The 19,163-nt window shown below is 41.8% G+C and overlaps 2 protein-coding genes across 3 annotated transcripts in view; one reads left to right on the top strand and one right to left on the bottom strand.

Annotated features, from left to right (window-relative positions):
* Igf2bp3 (insulin like growth factor 2 mRNA binding protein 3) overlaps positions 1 to 3,361 on the top strand; it is a 147,888-nt gene extending 144,527 nt beyond the window's left edge. For both annotated transcript variants that reach the window (XM_004839557.4, XM_021254126.2), the window contains exons 14-15: positions 588 to 701; positions 1,126 to 3,361. In XM_004839557.4, the coding sequence (XP_004839614.1) occupies positions 588 to 701; positions 1,126 to 1,224 (213 nt within the window). In that variant the 3' untranslated portion in view covers positions 1,225 to 3,361. The remainder of the gene's footprint in view (positions 1 to 587; positions 702 to 1,125) is intronic.
* A 708-nt stretch (positions 3,362 to 4,069) lies between these two features.
* Malsu1 (mitochondrial assembly of ribosomal large subunit 1) lies at positions 4,070 to 13,967 on the bottom strand. The gene is made up of 4 exons (XM_004839556.3): positions 13,685 to 13,967; positions 12,270 to 12,448; positions 5,562 to 5,643; positions 4,070 to 4,276 (listed from the first exon to the last, which is right to left on the bottom strand). Exons 1-4 carry the CDS (start codon positions 13,929 to 13,931, stop codon positions 4,086 to 4,088), a joined length of 699 nt encoding a protein of 232 aa, XP_004839613.1. The 5' UTR covers positions 13,932 to 13,967; the 3' UTR covers positions 4,070 to 4,085.
* Positions 13,968 to 19,163: the final 5,196 nt, after the last annotated feature.

Below are 19,163 nucleotides of genomic sequence, written 5' to 3' on the forward strand. Positions count from 1 at the left end.
AATTTATAAAAAAAGCAAGACTGCCTTGACCAAGGTTTGGAGAAAATTGCCCATTACTTGAGTGTTGGTGTCAGCTACTAGTGAAAGTAATGTGTCTTTCAGATGACTGTGTGTGACAGAAATGTCCTGTATTTGTAAAGGGCATTCAGCATCATTCTGTTGTTATAACTGAAGCGTTACATTTTTATTATACAAGCACTAAAGGACATAAACTGAAAATTTTTAAATTTCATCTATGACTTCTAACCCTGTAACTGAAAAAGAGGAAATGGCTTCCACTCTTCTAATACAATGTGTAGGTCATTTCCAAAGCTACTTACAATTTTAAAGCATTAAAAAGCATATACTTTGGAATCATATAATCAGAATTTGAATCTGGTTTTGCCATTTACTTGTATAAATGGACAAATTAGTTTCTTTGGATGAATCTTAGTTCTTATCTTAAAATGGGGACAGTGTTAAGCTCAGGCTTATTAGTGGCTAAAATGATACTTACAAAGCCACAGCTCAGTGTCTAGTGCATAGTAAGTGCTCAGGAAATGGTAGCTTTTTAAAATGCTGCTTAACATGATCTGTTTCTCTTTCAGGTGAATGAACTCCAGAATCTGTCAAGTGCTGAAGTTGTTGTTCCTCGTGACCAGACACCTGATGAGAATGACCAAGTGGTCGTCAAAATAACTGGTCACTTCTATGCTTGCCAGGCAAGTGGGTGCTAAAATAAGGCAGCTCTTTTGCCTCCCTCTCTCAAGCAGAAGCCATTTTCACACAGGTGCTACCACCTCATGAAAATATTTAAGGCTGTTTGATGCTCAACAAAAATTCTTTTTAAGAGGTGGGGTCTGTCAGTCTGTTACTTAGGCTGGCCTGGAACCCCTGGCCTCAAGGACTGATCCTCCTGCCTCAGCCTCCCATGTACCTGGGAGTACAGTCATGTGCCAGTGTGTCCAGCTGATTCTTAATACTTTTAGTCTCCCTTGTAGCAGGTTATTTCAGAGACTGCTAGCAACTGATGAGTATGTATCTCCAATCTTTAGATGGATTTCTATTTGAAGTTGTTAAAATGGAATACAGAAATTTTAATAACTTCTGATTAGGTGGATTTTTTAAAGCTCCATCTTTTTGCAGGTTGCTCAGAGAAAAATTCAGGAAATTCTGACTCAGGTAAAGCAGCACCAACAGCAGAAGGCTCTGCAAAGTGGACCACCTCAGTCAAGGCGGAAGTAAAGGCTCAGGAAAAGCCCCCCACAGAGGCAGATGCCAAACCAAAGACAGATTGCTTAACCAACAGATGGACTTTGACCCTATCCAGAATCACATGCACAAGTTGTTACCTAGCCAGTTGTTTCTGAGGACCAGGCAACTTTTGAACTCCTGTCTCTGTGAGAATGTATACTTTATGCTCTCTGAAATGTATGACACCCAGCTTTAAAAAAAAAAAAAAGAAAGAAAAAGAAAAAGGGGGAGAGGGAGAGAAAGAGCTCTGCACTTCCCTTTGCATAGTCTCACAGTATAATGAATAGTCTAATTTTTCTTAATATTCCCCCATACTGCCAGAAATTGGCTTAAATGGTGCATTCACAAAATTCATCAAATAAATTAAAAAGATTGCTCCTAAATCCAATTGTTAAATTGGATCAGAATAGAATTATCACAGGAACTTGAGATGTTAAGCCATTAGTGTAGAAAAACCATTGTTTTATTTTTAATCTAACACTAACACAAATAACCTAAGGGAAGTGCTGAATGGTGTTGGCAGGGGTATTAAATGTGCATTTTTACTCAACTACCTCAGGTATTCAGTAATACAGTGAAAAGCAAAATTGTTCCTTTTTTTGAAAATTTTATATACTTTATAAAGATAAAAGTCCAACTGTTTTTTAAAAAATGTAAAATTTAACAGCTGTCAGCTAACAGGCAAATAAGTGAAAAAGGAATTTTACTTCTGGCTGGTGACAGTAAAGCTGGAAAATTTCAGGTTTTTTTGAGGCTTCTGACACAGTTATTAGTTGAAAATCCAACAAATGTTCAAAGATATAGAGCAGTGCCTATATTTGGAGAGCAGCAATGCCACTTATTCCTTTGTTTACAGTTGGAATGTTTTTGGTGGTACTAACAGCAAAGTGGTGGTGGCAGGAGGTTTTAGAACATCTAGTTTAAATGGCTTTAGGAGACTTCAGGTTTTTTGTTTAGCTATATGACTGAATGCATAAGTGCTTCGTGCTTTGATTATCTACCTGAAGAAAGTGTATTGAGAGAGATGTAGGACTTCAAACAGGCAAAAAGCAAGCTTCAGCTTGTCTTACAGGATGCTTAGTTTGCCAGTAACCTTCGGACCAATCGGTCTACAAGCAAACTCCAAAAGATCTTATTTGTGAATAACAACAGTGACAGTGTTTAAATTAACGAAAGGCTACACATTTCTTTGCACCTGGCACTGTCATGAGCCTTGCTAAGCTATTTTTTTTTAAGTCCACTTAAAATATTACATAGAATGTAACAGGATTTCTGTATACTCTGTGCCCAATTATTAGAAGGTAAGTCAGAAGGTGGAGGACTCAAGAAAAATGTTTTGAGAATGCAATATGAATGACTGAAAACACCTGACCTTTGAAACTGAATTCATTTACCCATTCCTTAACTTGATGGCAAAGCCCAGGGTGTACAGTTGTGTGGGTGGTCTCGGAAGCCACGCTGCTCTCTGTTTTTGTGTTGCTTTCTTTCATAAGATGATCACTGTCATCTCATTACACTGATCTGAAGGGCATTATATAACCCTTTAAAACACACTGCCTCATTTGTATTTCAAGATGAATTTCTACAGACTAGTTAAGTTTCACAAAAACTGTTTTTCTGAAGATCAGCGTATTAGACATTTTGAAAATTGTTTTCCTAAATATTTTCAGAAAACCAGTTTATTTTGTAGTTTAGCCAAAAAGTGCCCTTTTTGTCACTGAATTCACCTAACATTTATAATTTTTTCATACAATGAATTTAAATTGCTGAAAAATTATGGACTGGCTTTCTGGTTGGATTTCAGGTGAGATGTGCTTAATTAAGGCCAGAGCTCTTCTGCAAAGTTTGATTTTTCTAATACTTGATTTAAAAAAAATACAGGTAGGTGCTGCATTTATATCTGCTGGTATAAATTCTGCCATATTTCACTTCTGTCCTTTTAGTGTGGCAAATCGTGTTTTCCTTTCACTTTAGCATTGATAATTTGGAGTATCTGGTACTAGCTAAGAAATAATTCTGTAATTGGGTTTTGTACTCACCGTATATGATCATTCCTCATCTATAATGTGCCCCACATGCAGCTTCATTTTCCAGATACCCTGATGCAGAATAAAGTTTTTCATCGTTAGTTACAGCTTGTTGTGTAGTATGTTTTCAAATGAATGTGATGTTTGAATTTGGTCTACACAGTTTTAATAATACTATGTCAATCTCGAAATTGGCACGACTACTTACCATTATATTCTCCAGCCTATGGTACATTAATGTAAACCTTCCTTATACTGTTCATCTGAACCAAGAACTAGTTTCTCTAATAATTTGCTTGCTTCTGTCATTTGGATTATTCTGAAAGGGAACAGAAATCCCATCCTAGAAAAACCTTGATATCTACTATTGCCCTCTAGGTATCTACTGTTACCCTCTATCACCTCAAAGTAACAGGATCAGTGGCCAGTGATCTATTTTGTTAAGATTTTTGGCCATTCCATTTATACTGAGTACTTGCATATAAGCAAAATAAAAGTCTGTGCAGAGAGCTCATGTGCCAGTGCTAACTCCAGGAAATCCTGTGGGGATTTAGCCCAGTGGTTTCGCCGCCTGCTGCGCAAGCGCCAGGACCCAAGTTCGATCCCCAGTACCAAAAAAAAAACAACAAAAAGTTTTGGTTGGAATGTACTTATTCTTGACGCAAGCATTAACTCATTTATCTGTCATCTTGGTGAGTCAGTCAGCGTGAGTGCCCATGACATAGACAAGACTTGTTCTACTGGCAACCTAACCTAGGAAGTTAGGCTTTAGGGAGCTGTATTTTCCAAGTGACTAAATCCAAATCTGAAACAGTTCATCTAGTTTTATTCACATTTGAACTCCCCTGGAGTCAACAAGGAAGTGTCCTCTTCTTCTATTCCAAGAATAAAGTCTTCAGGTAACATTTCGGGTGGTATCTGAGATAACTGGTCATCATAAGAACGTAGAGTCCATAATTTCTCTAATTCATACGTTTCTCTGGTTTCTGGAAGCATTAAATGAATCACCATGCTACCTATCAGGGATAAAAAGTTACAGTGAAGAAATACATATTTGCTTTTATTCTTGTGTTATCAGAGAGCAAACTGTGGCCCCCATCCCAGCAAAAATTACCACAGCATTGAGGCTGTGCCTTTCTCAGGGTATCCACTGTATCAACGTGTCATTACTGACGAAGTTAACTGTATCCACTAACGGTGCTGTCAGGTTTCTCCTGGGAGAAAGTGCTTCATGCACATCACATTTCTGCAAATCTTGTGAGCAAAGAAAGTACTAGGGTTTTGGGTTCTTGACAAGGCTGTTTGTAGGAAAAGCAGTTGTTTCCAGAACAAAGGGCAGCTCTGCTTACAGCTGATTCTCAGTTGAGGCAATATGAGGAATATCTAGGGACCCTGTCGCCATTGGGGAGGATAGTGCTAACACCCTATAAAACACTTGGCCCAAAATATTTATAGTGACAGTTGTGAAAAACCGTTTACTTAAGCCTAGGCATCTCTCATGAGAGCAGAAGTAGGCCTGCTTCCTGTGTTCTACCCCTGTGCTACCCTAGGGAACCTGGTGCTCAAGGAACCAGTGTCAAAACAGTGCAAAATTCATGGAGCTGGCTACAAGTGCAAGTAGCAAATTGTTTTTGTCTCTGACTCCCAAAGAGGTTTGTGTTGTCTATCAGTATCCACGAAAGTGGAAGGACAACTTAGCACGCAACTAGGATTAAACCTTAGACTACTGGGGACAGAACTGAGCTATATCCCCAGCTCTTTTTAAGATAGTTTCTCTAAGTTGCCCGGGCTGTACTCAAGTACCCCCAAGAACCTTCCTTATTTGCTCACAGGTGGGGCTTTTGGGAAGTGGGTGGAATATGGAGGCTCAGAGATGACTTGCTGTTAGGTGGGTCCCTGGAGGCCTGGCAGGGTCTATCCTCCTTCGAGCTCTATGTTTGCCATTGCCGTCCACAGCTATTCCACTGCCATGCGGCCTGGAGCCAGCCAACTATGGGATGAAACCTCTGCAAACTGTGGGCCAAAACTTCTCCTTTAAATTGCAGGTATTGGGTATTTTGTTCCAGAGATAAGAGAAGTGACTTAAGACAGTGTGTCTTCCTCCAAAAATGTATTACTGTATCTAGAATACTGAGGTTAGGTAAAGATTTCACACAGGATTAAGATCACCTGAGTTACAAATAAAACAAAATTTCAAAAAATCTTACACAGAAATGTTCTCATCGATTTTGTGAGCTGGAAATGAGATAATATCTGGCTTGATATCGATATTTATCTGTACTGTATGCCAAAATAACTTACCAAAATCCACACAGAGCCAGTCATCAGTGTCCTTCCCTTCAATCTTAACATGAGGCTCACTCTTACATTTCAGGTATTTGTACTGAAAAAAGCCAGACCATAGATTAAAGACAGGAAGAAGTCTGCCCTTACTGAGGATCCAGTAGCCTTTTTCTTGGTCTATCTGGGAACTAGCTTACTCATTTCTCATAGCTATACTTTGCCACACAGTTAATAACAGCAAAAATATTTACCCTCTAAATCCTTTCTTCTGAGCAGGCCACGCTCTTCACTCACAAGGTGCCTCTGGTGCACAGAGCGCTAGGCACACTTAGCATTTGGTCCCCACCTACATCATCCTTGTGGCTGTCCAGCTTCCTTTCACCCTTGGGTAAGGCAGGCTTTCCTGTTTTAAAACACTTTCCTGTTTTAAGGCTAGGTCTTCTTGGTGCTACGGATTTCATCTCATGTAGCTTCAGGATATGCTAATGGACAACTTCATTCTATGTGTCTATTTCCAAGAAAGCTATAAGTGGTCTCAGTTCTTAGCTTTTGTTAACACCAACAGATAGGCTTAGCAGACAAGACAGAATTTAAGCCAAAAACTGTTACAAGAGATAGATACCAACACCAAAGATCGGCTCCTAAATATATGGAATACATTGACACCTGAAGGGGGAAACAGTAGTACCACAGTAAGACTTCAGTAGCCCAGGGTCCATAATCAATAGAACAATCAGAAGAGCAAGAAGGAAAGGGATGACTTTTTTTTTTTTTTTTTTAAGGTTTTTAAAGACAGGATCTTGCTCTTTAATTCAGGCTGGCCTCGAACTTGGGGCAATCCTCTTGCCTCAGCCTCCCAAGTGCTGGGATTACAGGCATGTGCCACCATGCCCAGGGAAATGGATAACTTGAACAACACTATAGCAACCAAGTGGCCCCAAAAGACATTAACAGAGCTCTGTACCAAACAGTAGCAGAATGTCCTTTTTTATCAAGGGTCCAAGAAATGTTCTCTAGGATAATCATTTATTAGGCTACAAAAGAAACTCTAAGAATGAAATGAGATTATACAAAATATTTTCTGATCACAATAGAATAAAATGAAATTAAGAACAACTGGAAAAATCCACACGTGTGAAAATTTATACATACCCAATAGGTCAAAAAATCACAAGTAGGAAATGAGACAAATGAAAATTATCACACTCTCAAGAACTAGGGGGGGGGGAATCAAAAGCTAGCAGAGGAAAGGTAACAAGAACTAGGGCAGGAAAAAAAATCAGAGAAACCAAGATTTGGTTCTTCAAAAAAAAGATCAATAAAACTTAAATCTTTAGCTAGATTGAGTAAAAAAAGCAAACTAAAATCAGAAATGGGAGATATTACTACCAATTTTAAAAAAATAAAAATAATTTTAAGAGTACTATGGCTGAGTGTGGTGGCACACACCTGTAATCCCAGCACTCAGGAGGCTGAGGCAGCAAGACTGCCAAGAGTTCAAAGCCAGCCTGAACCAAAAAGCAAAACAGACCTTGTCTAAAAAAGCACTATTAACTGGGCTCGTGGCACCCACCTACAGTCCCATCACTCAGGAAGCTAAGGTGGGAGAGTGGCTTGAGTCCAGAAGTTTGTTACCAGCCTGGGCAACAGAGCAAGACTCCATGGAAAAAAATAGAGAAGTACTACAAACAATTATGTAACAAATTGAATAACCTAGGTAAAAGACAAATCCCTGGAACACACAATCTACCAAGACTGAATCATTTAAAAATAAAGACTGCAGAGACCAGCAGGGTGTGGCAGCACATGCCTGAAATCTCAGCACTTGGGAGGCTGAGGCAGTAAGATCTCTGGGAGTTTGAGGCCACGCTGGGCTATTTGGTGAGTTCAAGCCCAGTCTGAATTGAATAGCAAGACCCCGTCTCAAAAACAAAACAAAAGGACTGCAGAGACCTATAACTAGTAGATGATTGAAGCAGTTACTGGAATTTCCCAACCCAGAAATTGGGTCAGACAATTTTACTGGTGAATTAGGAAAAATACTTTCTCAAACTTACAAAAAAGTAAATAGGAGAGAACATTTCCCAATTCTATCAGATCAACTTCTTATTGACAGGAAAGCCAGAAACTATAAGAAAAAAAAACTAATCAGGTGTGGTGGCACACACCTATGATCCTAGCACTCTGGGAAGCTAAGGCAGGAGGACCACAAGTTTGAGCCTAGCCTGGCCAATTTAGCGAGACCTTGTTTCATAAAATTTTAGAAGGGCCAGGGTGTAGTTCAAGTGTGAAGGCCCTGTGTTCAATAATAAGTATTGCACCCCCCTAATCAATCCCTGGTGAATATTCTGTCATCAACAAAATATTACCAAACCAAACTTAGCAGCATATTAAACAGCCAGGCATTTGTGGCTCACAAATATATCCTACCTACTTGGGAGGCTGAGGCAGGAAGAAAATCACAAATTTGAGGACAGCCCAGGATGTTTCAAAATAAGGGTCAGTATAAATGGCTCAATGGTGGAAAGCTTATCTAGCGTGACTGAGGCCCTAGGTTCAATCCCTAGTACTAGAAAAAAACAACTATGCACCATAATCAAGTGAGATTCCTGGAATGCACACATTTCAACATATGAAAACCAATCAATGTAAAACATTAACAGAATAAAGGGAAAATCCACATGATAATTGATACATTTGACAAAATTCAATACCCTTTCATGATAAAATCACACAACAAACTAAGGATAAAAGGAGACTACCTCAATGTAATAAAGGCCACATATGAAAGGCACACAGCTAGCACACTCTAGCATACTCAATGATGAAAGACTGAAGCTTTTCCTTGAAGATCAGGACCAAGACTAGATGCCCACTTCTGCTACTTCTGGTCAACACAACATTGAAAGATGTAGCTGGAGAAAAAAAAGCATCCAAATTGGAAAGAAATACATTATCTTTTTGCAGGTCCAGGGATTTAGCTCAGTGGTTTTGCCGCCTGCTGCACAAGCGCAAGGACTGAAGTTCGATTCCCGGTACCAAAAAAAAAATTATCTTTTTGCAGACAAGATGATCTCATATGTAGAAAACCTTAAAGTTGCCCCCCAAAAAATAGGACTAATAAATTTGGCAAAGCTGCAAGATACAAAATCAATATACAAAAATCAGTTGAATTGCTATACACTAATAAGCAATCTGAAAATTAAAATAATTCCACTTACAATAGCATCAAAAAGAATAAAACACTTAGAAATAAATACCAAAGGAGGCACAGACTAGTATGCTGAGAACTACAAAATACTGCTGAAACAAATTAAACACAAATGGGAAAATATCCTGTATTCATGGATCAAAAGAATATTAAGATGTCAATACTTTTCAAAGCAATCCATAAATCAATTCTATCCCTATCAAAATCCAAACTTTAAGAAATAAAAAAATATCCACCCTAAAATTTACATAGAGTCTCAAGTATCCTGAATAGCTAAAATAATCCTGAAAAAGAAAAACAAAGTTGGCAGTTTTACATTTCATGATTTTAAATCTTACACTGGCCCTGGAGGTGTAGCTCAGCGGTTAGAGTGCTTAACATGTGCAAGGCTCTTGGTTCAATCCTCATCAACAAAACAACAGCAACAAAAAACCAAAAACTTAGTACACAAAGCTACAACAGTATGGTACTGTCATAAAGTCAGACACATAAACCAATGGAATAGGGAGTCTGGAAATAAACTTGTACAGATTATGGTTAAATGTTTTTCAACAGGGCTGCCAAGACCACAACAGGAAAAGGACAGTCTTTTCAACAAAGAGTGCTAAAGAAGCTGGATGTCCACATGGAAAGAAGCCTTATACTACCCTCCAAAAACTAATTTTTTTTTTTTTGGTACCGGGGATTGAACTCGGGTTCTTGTGCTTGCAAGGCAGGCAGCGGAACCACTAAGCTAAATCCCCGGCCCCCAAAAAACTAATTTAAAATGGATTAAATACCTAATTAAGGACCTAAAACCATTAAACTCTTAGAAGAAAACAAGGAAAAGCTTCATGACATTATTTTGCCAATGATTTTCCTGGATATGTTATTAAAGGCACAGGCAACAAAAGACAAAGGTGGAATCATCAAAATTTAATAATTTTGTGAATCAAAGGATGCTACCAACAGATTAAGAAAGGATTAATATTTTAAAAAACAAAGCTCCTGCAACTCAACAAAATATACCTGTTTACAAATGACCCAATGACTATAATTTCTCCAAAGAACATATACAAATGGCCAATAAACAAATGAAAATATGTTCAACATCATTAATCATTATGGGACTCCAAATCAAAACAACAATGAACTACCACTTTACACTCATAAGGATGGCCATTATAAAAAAAAAAACCCAACTGCTGCACAAGCACGAGGACCCGAGTTCGATGCCCAGTACCAAAAAAAAAACAAACAAAAAACCCAAAACTAGCATAGGCCAGGCATGGTGGCACACACCTGCAATCCTACGATCTGGGAGGTTGAGGCAGGAAGATGACAGGTTCCAGCTCAACAGAGACAATTTAGCAAGATCCTGTCTCAGAATAAAAATTTTAAAAGGGGTGGGGGCCAGGGATTTAGCTCAGTGGTTCTGCCCCCTGCCTGGCAAATGCAACGTCCCAAGTTCGATCTCCGGTACCAAAAAAAGGCGCGGTGGGGGGTGGGGGGGGTGGCTGAGTGCTCCCTAGGCTCAATCCCCAATAATCACATACATACACAAACACAGAGACAGACAGACACACACACACACACACACACACACACATTACTAGTGGGATTTTAAATTGGTATAGCCACTATGAAAGAGAGAGGGAACAAAAAATTAAAAACTTAAAGACAGAATCAGCGTATAATCCAGCAATTCCTCTTATGTACATCCAAAATTAGAAGTTGGCACATGAACAGATACTTCTATACCTATGTTTATAGTAGTACTATGCACAGCAGCCAAAAGTTGTAATCAATGAACGGATGGATAAACAGTGCGGTATATATGGTACAAACCTGTAAATATAGTTGTTATTAGTCTTAAGAAATTCTGGCACATGTTACAACATGGATGAACCCTGAAGACACAGTGCTAAGTGAAATAGTCACAAAAGGACAAATACCATATAATTTTCATGAGATAGGAAGAGTAGTAAAATTCATACAAAGCAGAATGGCAGCTGGAGGGGAAAGGGAATGAGAAGGTACTATTTAAAGGGTATAGAGTCGCAAGGTGAAAGTTCCAGCAATGGATGGTGGAACAATTAATGTACTTAAAACCACGGAATTATACACTTAAAAATGTAAAAAAAATGGCAGGACCTACAGTATGTTTTTACTACAAACAATAAAAATTTATTGACCTTCCACGTCTCTCCCTTCTCGTCTAAAACTTTGGTAAAAGTAATTTTTAGTCTCTCATTTTTCTTTTTCCAGAAACTCTGAAAACTTCCATTCTTTTTATATCCCCAAGTCTAACAATAACTCCTAAGTCTTCATCTCACTGCATCCCACTATTCCATCTGATAGAGACCCTGTTTCACAACTCTTCTCCACACACTCCTGGTTCTCTTCCTATCTCCTCCAACTACTTTTTTGGAATCTTCCTCTGCTCTGTCACATTATACCAGAACTGGTTTAGACTCCTTCTTATTTTACTATTCTTTTGGGGTTTTTTGTTTTATTTTGTTTTTTAAGACAGGGTCTCGCTTTGTAGTTCAGGCTGACCTTGAACTCACTATGTAGCCCACTCTAGCCTTAAACTCCTGGCAATCCTCCTGCCTCAGCCTCCCAAGTGCTGGGATTACAGGCATGTGCCACCAGGCCCAGCTTATTTTGGTCTTAAAAGCCTTTCCAGCTGGGTATGGTGATGCACACCTGTGATCCCAGCACTTGGGAGGCTGAGGCAGGAGGATCACTGTGAATTTGAGTCCAGCCTGGGCTACACAGCAAGACCCTGTTTCAAAAAAAAACAAAATAAGGGGCCGGGCATTTAGCTCAGTGGTTCCACCACCTGCAAGGACCCAAGTTCTATTCCTGGTACCAAAAAACAAAACAAACCAAACACCCCACCCCCAGTTGTTGCCAGTTTTCAGCAGGGTTTATTCCCCTGCAGAATGGTGCCAGAATCAGCTGGAAGCTTCCGAATACCGTATTTTCCTCATTCTGATTGATCAACTCCTTTCCTTTTCTTTCATTAGATCCCTGAATTCAGAGGGCAAGGACTGTATCTGCATCATTTTTACCTTGCCAATGACTAAGCATGATGCTTGGAAAGACTGGACATGCTCAAATACTAGAATTAAACTCTAGACCAGCACTGTCCAACAACTTTTTATAGTTATGAAAATGTTTTATGGCTGTTCAATACTATAGTAATCACCTGAAATGTACTGTACTGGTGGCAACCACACTGGACAGTGCTGTTCTAGAAATCCCTTTGGCTTACGCTGTCTTCTAGCTTGTCTCAAATTATTATTATTACTATTATTTTCTTTTTGGTCACAAGAAACAAGAATTAGAAATATCTTGACTCAACAGGGTTAGATGCTGTACTTGTTCCCAGACTGTTTTTATCAAACAACACAGAATATAAAACACATTCAGGCAAATTCTGAAAGTTTGGGCTTCCTCACATGTTCTTCAGACTGAGGCACTGCCATTATTCCACTCAATGGTGCAAAAGAGAAAAGAAATCAACCTACCATTTTCACAATGTAGTAGGCCATGGCATGTAAATGCCGAGTGGAAGTTCCACTGCCAATCACAAAGTAATCAGCATATCTCATTTCTGGAGGAACCTTGATCACACAAATGTCTCTTGCATTTTCTTGTCTCAGAAGTGAAACCAGCATATCGATGTCAAACTTTGGACCAGTATGATCTGAAATGCACAAGCATTTGTTTGTGGCAGCTCACCAAGTAGAAGACAGCCCTGTACATACCCAGAGTTGCACATGTCCCCCAGAGGAAACAAAACAACTGCTCTTCCACAAGTGTGTTTAGATCCAAAATGCTTTGTAAGTCAGCAGGGTCCAGACCTCCTGCAGCTGACCCTGGGTAGTTTCACACTGCACAGCTCAGCCTTTAAGGTCAGAGAGCTGAGGTTACACAGAGCCAACGCATATCCTTCGCCATCCCCACAGGAGGAGAACCACAATGACAAATGGCTATCCACGCAGTAGTAATGAGCAATACACCGAAAACACAAAAATGTTATACACAGAAAAACAGCACAATTTGGGGAAGAGGTGATACCCTGGTCATACTAAAACTGAACCCCAGCTATAAAGCGACAAAGAACTAAAACTGTGAGCGGAAAGGCTCTCGCTCTCTGTTCTTGCTCTTTTCTCTGACAAGATCTTGCTAAATTTTCCACACTGGTCTCGAACTTGGGATCTTCCTCCTCAGCTTCCTGAGTGCTGGGATTAGAGACATGCATCGCTATGCCGGCTCTCAGGTTTTTCTTATAAAGCAATTCTGGTTATTAACAACTGTTATTTATGAAAATGTAGCTTTTCTTCATGGAGGTTTTATTCTGTTCTTCAGCTTGGAGTACTAGCGTCTGTAAATTTATAGCTCTCCTAAATTCCAATCCTGACTCCGAAGCACCTAGTAGCAAAGCCCACGAAAACCTCTCTCTCTCAAATTCTGTAATTTCGCAGATAAGACTTGTTCACGATTTTTCAAGTTTCAAAAAAGTTAAAAGTTTAACTTTAAAAAAAAAGTGTAAAAGTTTAAAAGCGTGTGCAGCCATTACAGGATCTTCAGAGGGACCCATCTCCTAGTAGCGTTTCCTGCACATCCCTTGGCCGCAGTCCTTGGCTGTCCCTCGGAATCCTCACGGCCCAACACTCCCAACGATCCACATTCCCTGGGCCCCCAGGTAGGGAGTGGGGCTCAGGACGGTGAAGTCGTGATACCACGTGGATGTCTGGGTTTGTGAGGACGACCGCTCAGCGCGTGGCCCGTGTCTCCACTGTGAAACAGGAAGGCTGGCGGGGGCAACCTCCGAAGTCCGTCCCAGCTTTGGGTCTGTAGTTTGTGAGTCGTACTGGAAACATACAGGGGAAGCAGAGCCTCCCGTGCAGGGCGTAGCGCCCAGCTGCGCAAACCGTACCTGCGGCGCCGGGCTCCGGGCGCGCCTCACCGCCCGTCCGCTCGTCCCGCTGAGGCCTGCTGTGCAGGCCGCACACAAGGTCCGGAGTCAGGTAGGCCCGGAAAGGCGCCGGTCCCGCGGGGAGGCGTCCCAGCGCCAGCAGCTGAAGCCGGGGCATGGCAGCTACCGCGGAATCCCCTCCCCGGGAGGCAGCCCCGCGCCACAGCAGCGACCCCAATCGCAGCGCCACACGGCTGCTCGTCCCCATCGCCGTCGCCGCGCTTGAAGTCACGGGGCGGGCTCCACGGACCGGCAGGCTCTACGTCTTCTGATTGGTCAGGTCAATCAGCGCAGCCGGAAGTCATACACGTAAATCATTATGTGGGCGGGGCCAAGACCTGGACGGGGTAGGGGGGGCTTGGGCGGAGTTTGGAGCCGAGGCCGGGGAGGTCAGGGGCGGGGCAAACTTTTTTTGTTTTTAGTACCGGGAATCGAACTCAAACTCGGGTCCTTGCGCTTGCAGGGCAGGCGGCGGAACCACTGAACTAAATCCCCGCCCCTGGGCCGTTTTGATTTGCGGGTACGTTTGGTCAGAGTGCCAAGCACATAATAGGTACTCAAGAAATGTTTGACACGTTATTTAATTTTTTTAAAGCAACAACATGCTGAGCACGGTGGCATACATCTGTAATCCCAGCATTCTTTTTTTTTTCTTTTTTTTAAAATTAAATTCTTTTATTGGTACATTGTAGGTATATAACGCAATTACATTTCTCACTTGGAATTGTACCTTTACATGATGCATCTTGGTTTTTTCCCCATTCCTAGCCCTCCCTTCACCCCCTCCACCCTTCCCTATTTACAAAGACTTTATTTCCATTTTTTCCATTTCTCATCATTTTTCCTTTCCCTTCTTTCCTTTAATCCCAGCATTCTTAAAGGCTGAGGCAGGAGGGTCGCAAGTTCGAGTCCAACTTGACCTACTTAGTGACTTAGTGAGACTCTATCTCAAAAGAATAAAAAGTTGATGATGTAGTGAAGTCAGCGAGTTAACCAGAAACCCCCCAATAACCTGCGCCTGAACTTTACCCCTTTTCCTCCCCGGACTGCTTGTTCAAAGTGATGTTAACCAGCACACAGCTTACCTTGTGGTTAAGAACAAAGGACAGAACACGTTATACTGCAATCCTAACCATAAAGATAAGAATTTCCTGCCAAATCCCAAAATTGGATTTTAATCTAACCTGCAGTCCGCTTCTGTAGCCCTGTGCTTGCTCAAAGGTGAGATCATGACATACCATTATGTGGGGTTTTTTCCCTTTAAAAACTGGGTTTCCCTAGGGTCAGGGATTTAGCTCAGTGGTTCCGGCGACTGCCTTGCAAGCGCAAGGTCCCGAGTTTGATCCCCAGTACCAAAAAAACAAAACAAAACTGGGTTTCCCTGCTTGATTGGTAACAAGGAAGATGGGAGCAAGAGCTCATCCTTGGTCGCTGGCTAATTAAAAGGACTCCTTTAATTTGGACATTTTTGTGGCGTCGTCTTTTTCGCTGGGACAGCTATAACATGTAGCTCAGTGTGAAAGCCCTGGGTTCAAACCCCAGTACCACAAAGACAAAAACAAAAAACCTACAAGCACTCATTTTGGGGAAAAATTTTATAAAATACAGAAACTAATATAAGTGCCTATATTTGCCACCCCAAATATTTACAAGTGTTTCAAGTTATTTTTGAAAATTAAAAAAGTATTATAAAGTTAAGTCTCCTATGTTCTTCAGTTCCAATCCCATCCTCTTCAATTCCATTTCCTTCTGGGCATGAATTTGGTGTTTCTCCTAGTTTTTGCCACCCTTTGCAAGTTCCCTCCTGTCTCTGAGTATCCCATCAGGAATGGTCACTACAGGGCCACCGGGGATTTAGCTCAGTGGTTCCGCCTGCCTCGAAAGCTGAGGACCTGGGTTCAATCCCCGGTACCAAAAAAAAAAAAAAAAGGTCACTACTTGTAGGTAGTGAGCATATGGAAAGCAGTACAGTCATGACGCACTTGATGGGAATTTGTTCTGAAAAATGTATTGTTAGGTAGTTTTGTTGTTGGAAATGTCAAACAAATTAAGACACTAATATTTCTAGGCAATATTGGTGTGACCTTACTATACCACCATTGTATATGTGATCTGTCACTGACAAAGGCATCATTATGTGTTGCATGACATGACTGTATATCATCTGTCTACAAATTGGCCTCATAGGTGAAGAAACACTTCAGTCATTCTGATAAAACCCACTAGAAAAGGATCACCAGGAGTGTAGCTGTGGCCAGTTACAAGACAGGTGGCACCCCAGGAGGACAGAGGTGCATCTCAGTAGAGGCAGAAGGGGATTTGCTTAGGGTGTGTGCTTCTTTGAGAGTCTGAGAGACCAGAGGAAGGGGGTCATCTTGAAGTGGGTGCTGAAGCAGAAGCAGTTTAGCAATTGGGTCTCTTCGGTAATCTTTGGTCAAGAGATAGGAGAATGTTCCTGGAACTGGTGATGTCATTGGTCACTCACGAGCAGTTCATGGTCTTGGAAGGCTTGAGTCCTGTTAGAAACATTGTTTTATGTTCCATTAGGAACATCACCTCCTGATTACCAGGAGGGTTGGGAAGTGGAGTCAGGGACCTTATTCTGCAGGAATCTAATGGTTAAGAGGAATGTAGAGTGTTAGACCTGAGAGAGGAATGATGCCTGTGAAAATAAAAGGAAAGTTACAACAAAAGCAAGATTGAGAGAGGTTTTCTAAATGGAGGCCATTAGGGAAGCAGGACTTCTTTTTTTTTTTTTTTTGGTACCAGGGATCGAACCCAGGTCCTCAGCTTGCGAGGCAGGTGGGTGGAACCACTGAGCTAAATCCCTGGCCCAAGGAAGCAGGACTTCTGCATGACACAAGCTGCTGCTGGAGAAGGTGGACTTCAGCCACCTCCCCCTTTGATTGCCAGTATCTGGAACAAATCACAGTGTGCTCAGAGACTCAAGACGAATCTCAAAGGGTTATGGATTCTTGTATTATGGACATTTTTATGAAGTATGTGCATTTTTTGGTCTTCTATCAGTCACGTGCCCCCTGTTGCACAGCCTCTAGTCTCAACTCTAAGAGAAGTTTCCCCACCGAAGAATTTTTACTGACTTGTAACAACAGCTTGCCCATCTTCCCTGCCTTCTTCAGAACACTGTTTCAAACAAACTGTACTTGGGTCTCCTGCGTAGCAGTTCCTAAGACCACAAATAAAGATCTTTACTTTTATCCTTTCTGAGTTTAAACTGATTCACTGGCAGGACCTGTGTGTCGGTGAAATGACCCCTGGGGCTTTGTCATCACAGGCAAGACTGGGACGTTCCATTCACAATCAAATGATTCCAAACAGCCGTTTCTCATCACACATGCATTCAGAGACAAAGGCTGTCAGCACCGAGTCCTCACCGTTAATTACCAAAGCCGTTTTCCAGGCCATTCCCACCTGAGGAAAGACTTGGGAACAGCTGTTACACTTCGGACTAGCAAAATGCCCCACCCCATGAGAGCTGGAACCTCTACTGTTGGGCTTGAACTTCATTTTCAGATAAAGACCGGGTCAGAGGGAGAGAGTACTTTAATAATCCCTACCTTTGGAGTGCTGGGTTTGGTACTGGGAAGTTCATCAAACTGGTTTACTTACAAAGTAAACCAACCTCTGCTTACTTCATGGACGATTTATCACACAGCGACATCTCCTGATCTGTGGGCCAGAATCTTCTGCAAAAGACCCTTAAGTCCACAGATGCATCAAATATTGTCTTTGGAAGGAATAAACATATTTTCTGTACCAAATGGAGAGAGATAGCACTGGAATTCAGTAAAATTTTAAAGTATTTAAAAGTGTTGCCTCACACCACCTTTTTGTCATCCATGTATTCAATGATAGATATTTAGAGAGCCACAATTTTTTTTAAATAATGAAAAAGGTTGGGACTACTATTTTCTACCTCAGAGATCCTTCCAGACCTCTGGGCCAGTTCATCCCACCGCTGGGGAGCTGTGGCTAATGGTAAATATTCTTGTCATTTAAATTTAACCACTTTTCCCCTAGATTTCCTCTCTCTCTGTACTGTTCCTGATCTTTAAAGACCTTGCTAAGAAAAGGGCTAGAATTAAAGGGACTTCTCATAGATCTAATACGGTACATCACAAAGACTATGTGTTTGTATATTTCTACTTACAAACTATCTTGTGCTTGGCCTGATGGTGCATTCCAGTAGTACCAGCACTTGGGAGGCTGAGGCAGGAAAATTGCTTTGAGTTCAAAGACTCCCTGGGCTATGCAGTGAGTTCAAGTCCAGCCTGGACTATATAGCAAGGCCCTGTCTCCAAAAAGAAAAACAACAACCCCCCAAAACAAAGATTATCTTGTCCCTCACTTTGTATGTCCCCTAATTAAAAAGGGGGCAAAATCCTTTTAAAGAGAAGACAAACAAGGACCCATGGGGGAAGGTACTGTATCTCTGCACCCTAGGCTCCCAGGGGGTGTGGGGCCTGCATTGTCTACCTGCTCAGATGTTTAGTGTTGGATTCCCTGCCATATCCTGGGTGCTTTAAGGACAGGGTGTCCCACTTGGAGTGAGCATTGAGGCCTGAGATAAAAGGAACATTAACCTGGAAGCAGTGGTACATGATTGTAATTCCAGCTCCTCAGCAGGCTGAGGCAGGAACATCACAAGTTCAAGCCTGGCCTGGGCAATTAGCAAGACCCTATCTCAAAATGAAAATAGAATTCAGTGCAGAGTGCCCCTGGGCTCAAGCCCCACCATGGTGGGGGGCAGATGCTGTGCAGAAGGAAAGGGAAGATACCCACAAGCATTCAGGGTGCAGTTAGAGCACATTTAAGACCTAGAAGTTGAGAGGGGATGACGCAGGCTTAGATGTGGCGGTAAACAGAGGCCAGATGCTGAAGACTGTTGTACACCGGACGACTTTGGGTTTGTCCTAGTGGCACCGAGGAGCCACTGATGCGGAGAATATCTGCCTGGCCCAACATGGACAGTGAGAACGAGGCAGGACAGGCTGCTGGGGGCTGCTGTCATCTTGTAGAAGTAGCTAGGCCTTGGGTAGTGAAGATGGAAAGAAACAGATGGGTTCTGGAGAGATCTGAAAAGTGAAAGGAACAGGATTGTGTGAGGGATAGCTTCTGAGGGTGCAGAGAGGGAGTCATCCAGATGAGGATATCTGTCAGGGCCCTGCCTACCATGCTGGCCACCTCACATGTGTTTCAGAGCTTCCATTCCTGTGACATCCCTCAAATGTACTAAACCTACTGCTGGTGGCCAGGCGTGGTGGCACACACTTCTAATTCCAGCACTCTGGAGGCTGAGGCAGGAGGATCACTGAATTTGAGGTCAGCCTGGGGTATATGGTGAGTTCAAGGCCAGCCTGAAGAACATAGACCTTATCTCCAAAAAACAGTGAAAGGAGGGCCGGGGATTTAGCTCAGT

The sequence above is a fragment of the Heterocephalus glaber genome, unplaced genomic scaffold (genome assembly GCF_053883595.1).
Source record: "Heterocephalus glaber isolate CG9 unplaced genomic scaffold, H.glaber_assembly_v1.0 deba00000676, whole genome shotgun sequence".
In the NCBI taxonomy this organism is placed as follows: Eukaryota; Metazoa; Chordata; class Mammalia; order Rodentia; family Bathyergidae; genus Heterocephalus; species Heterocephalus glaber.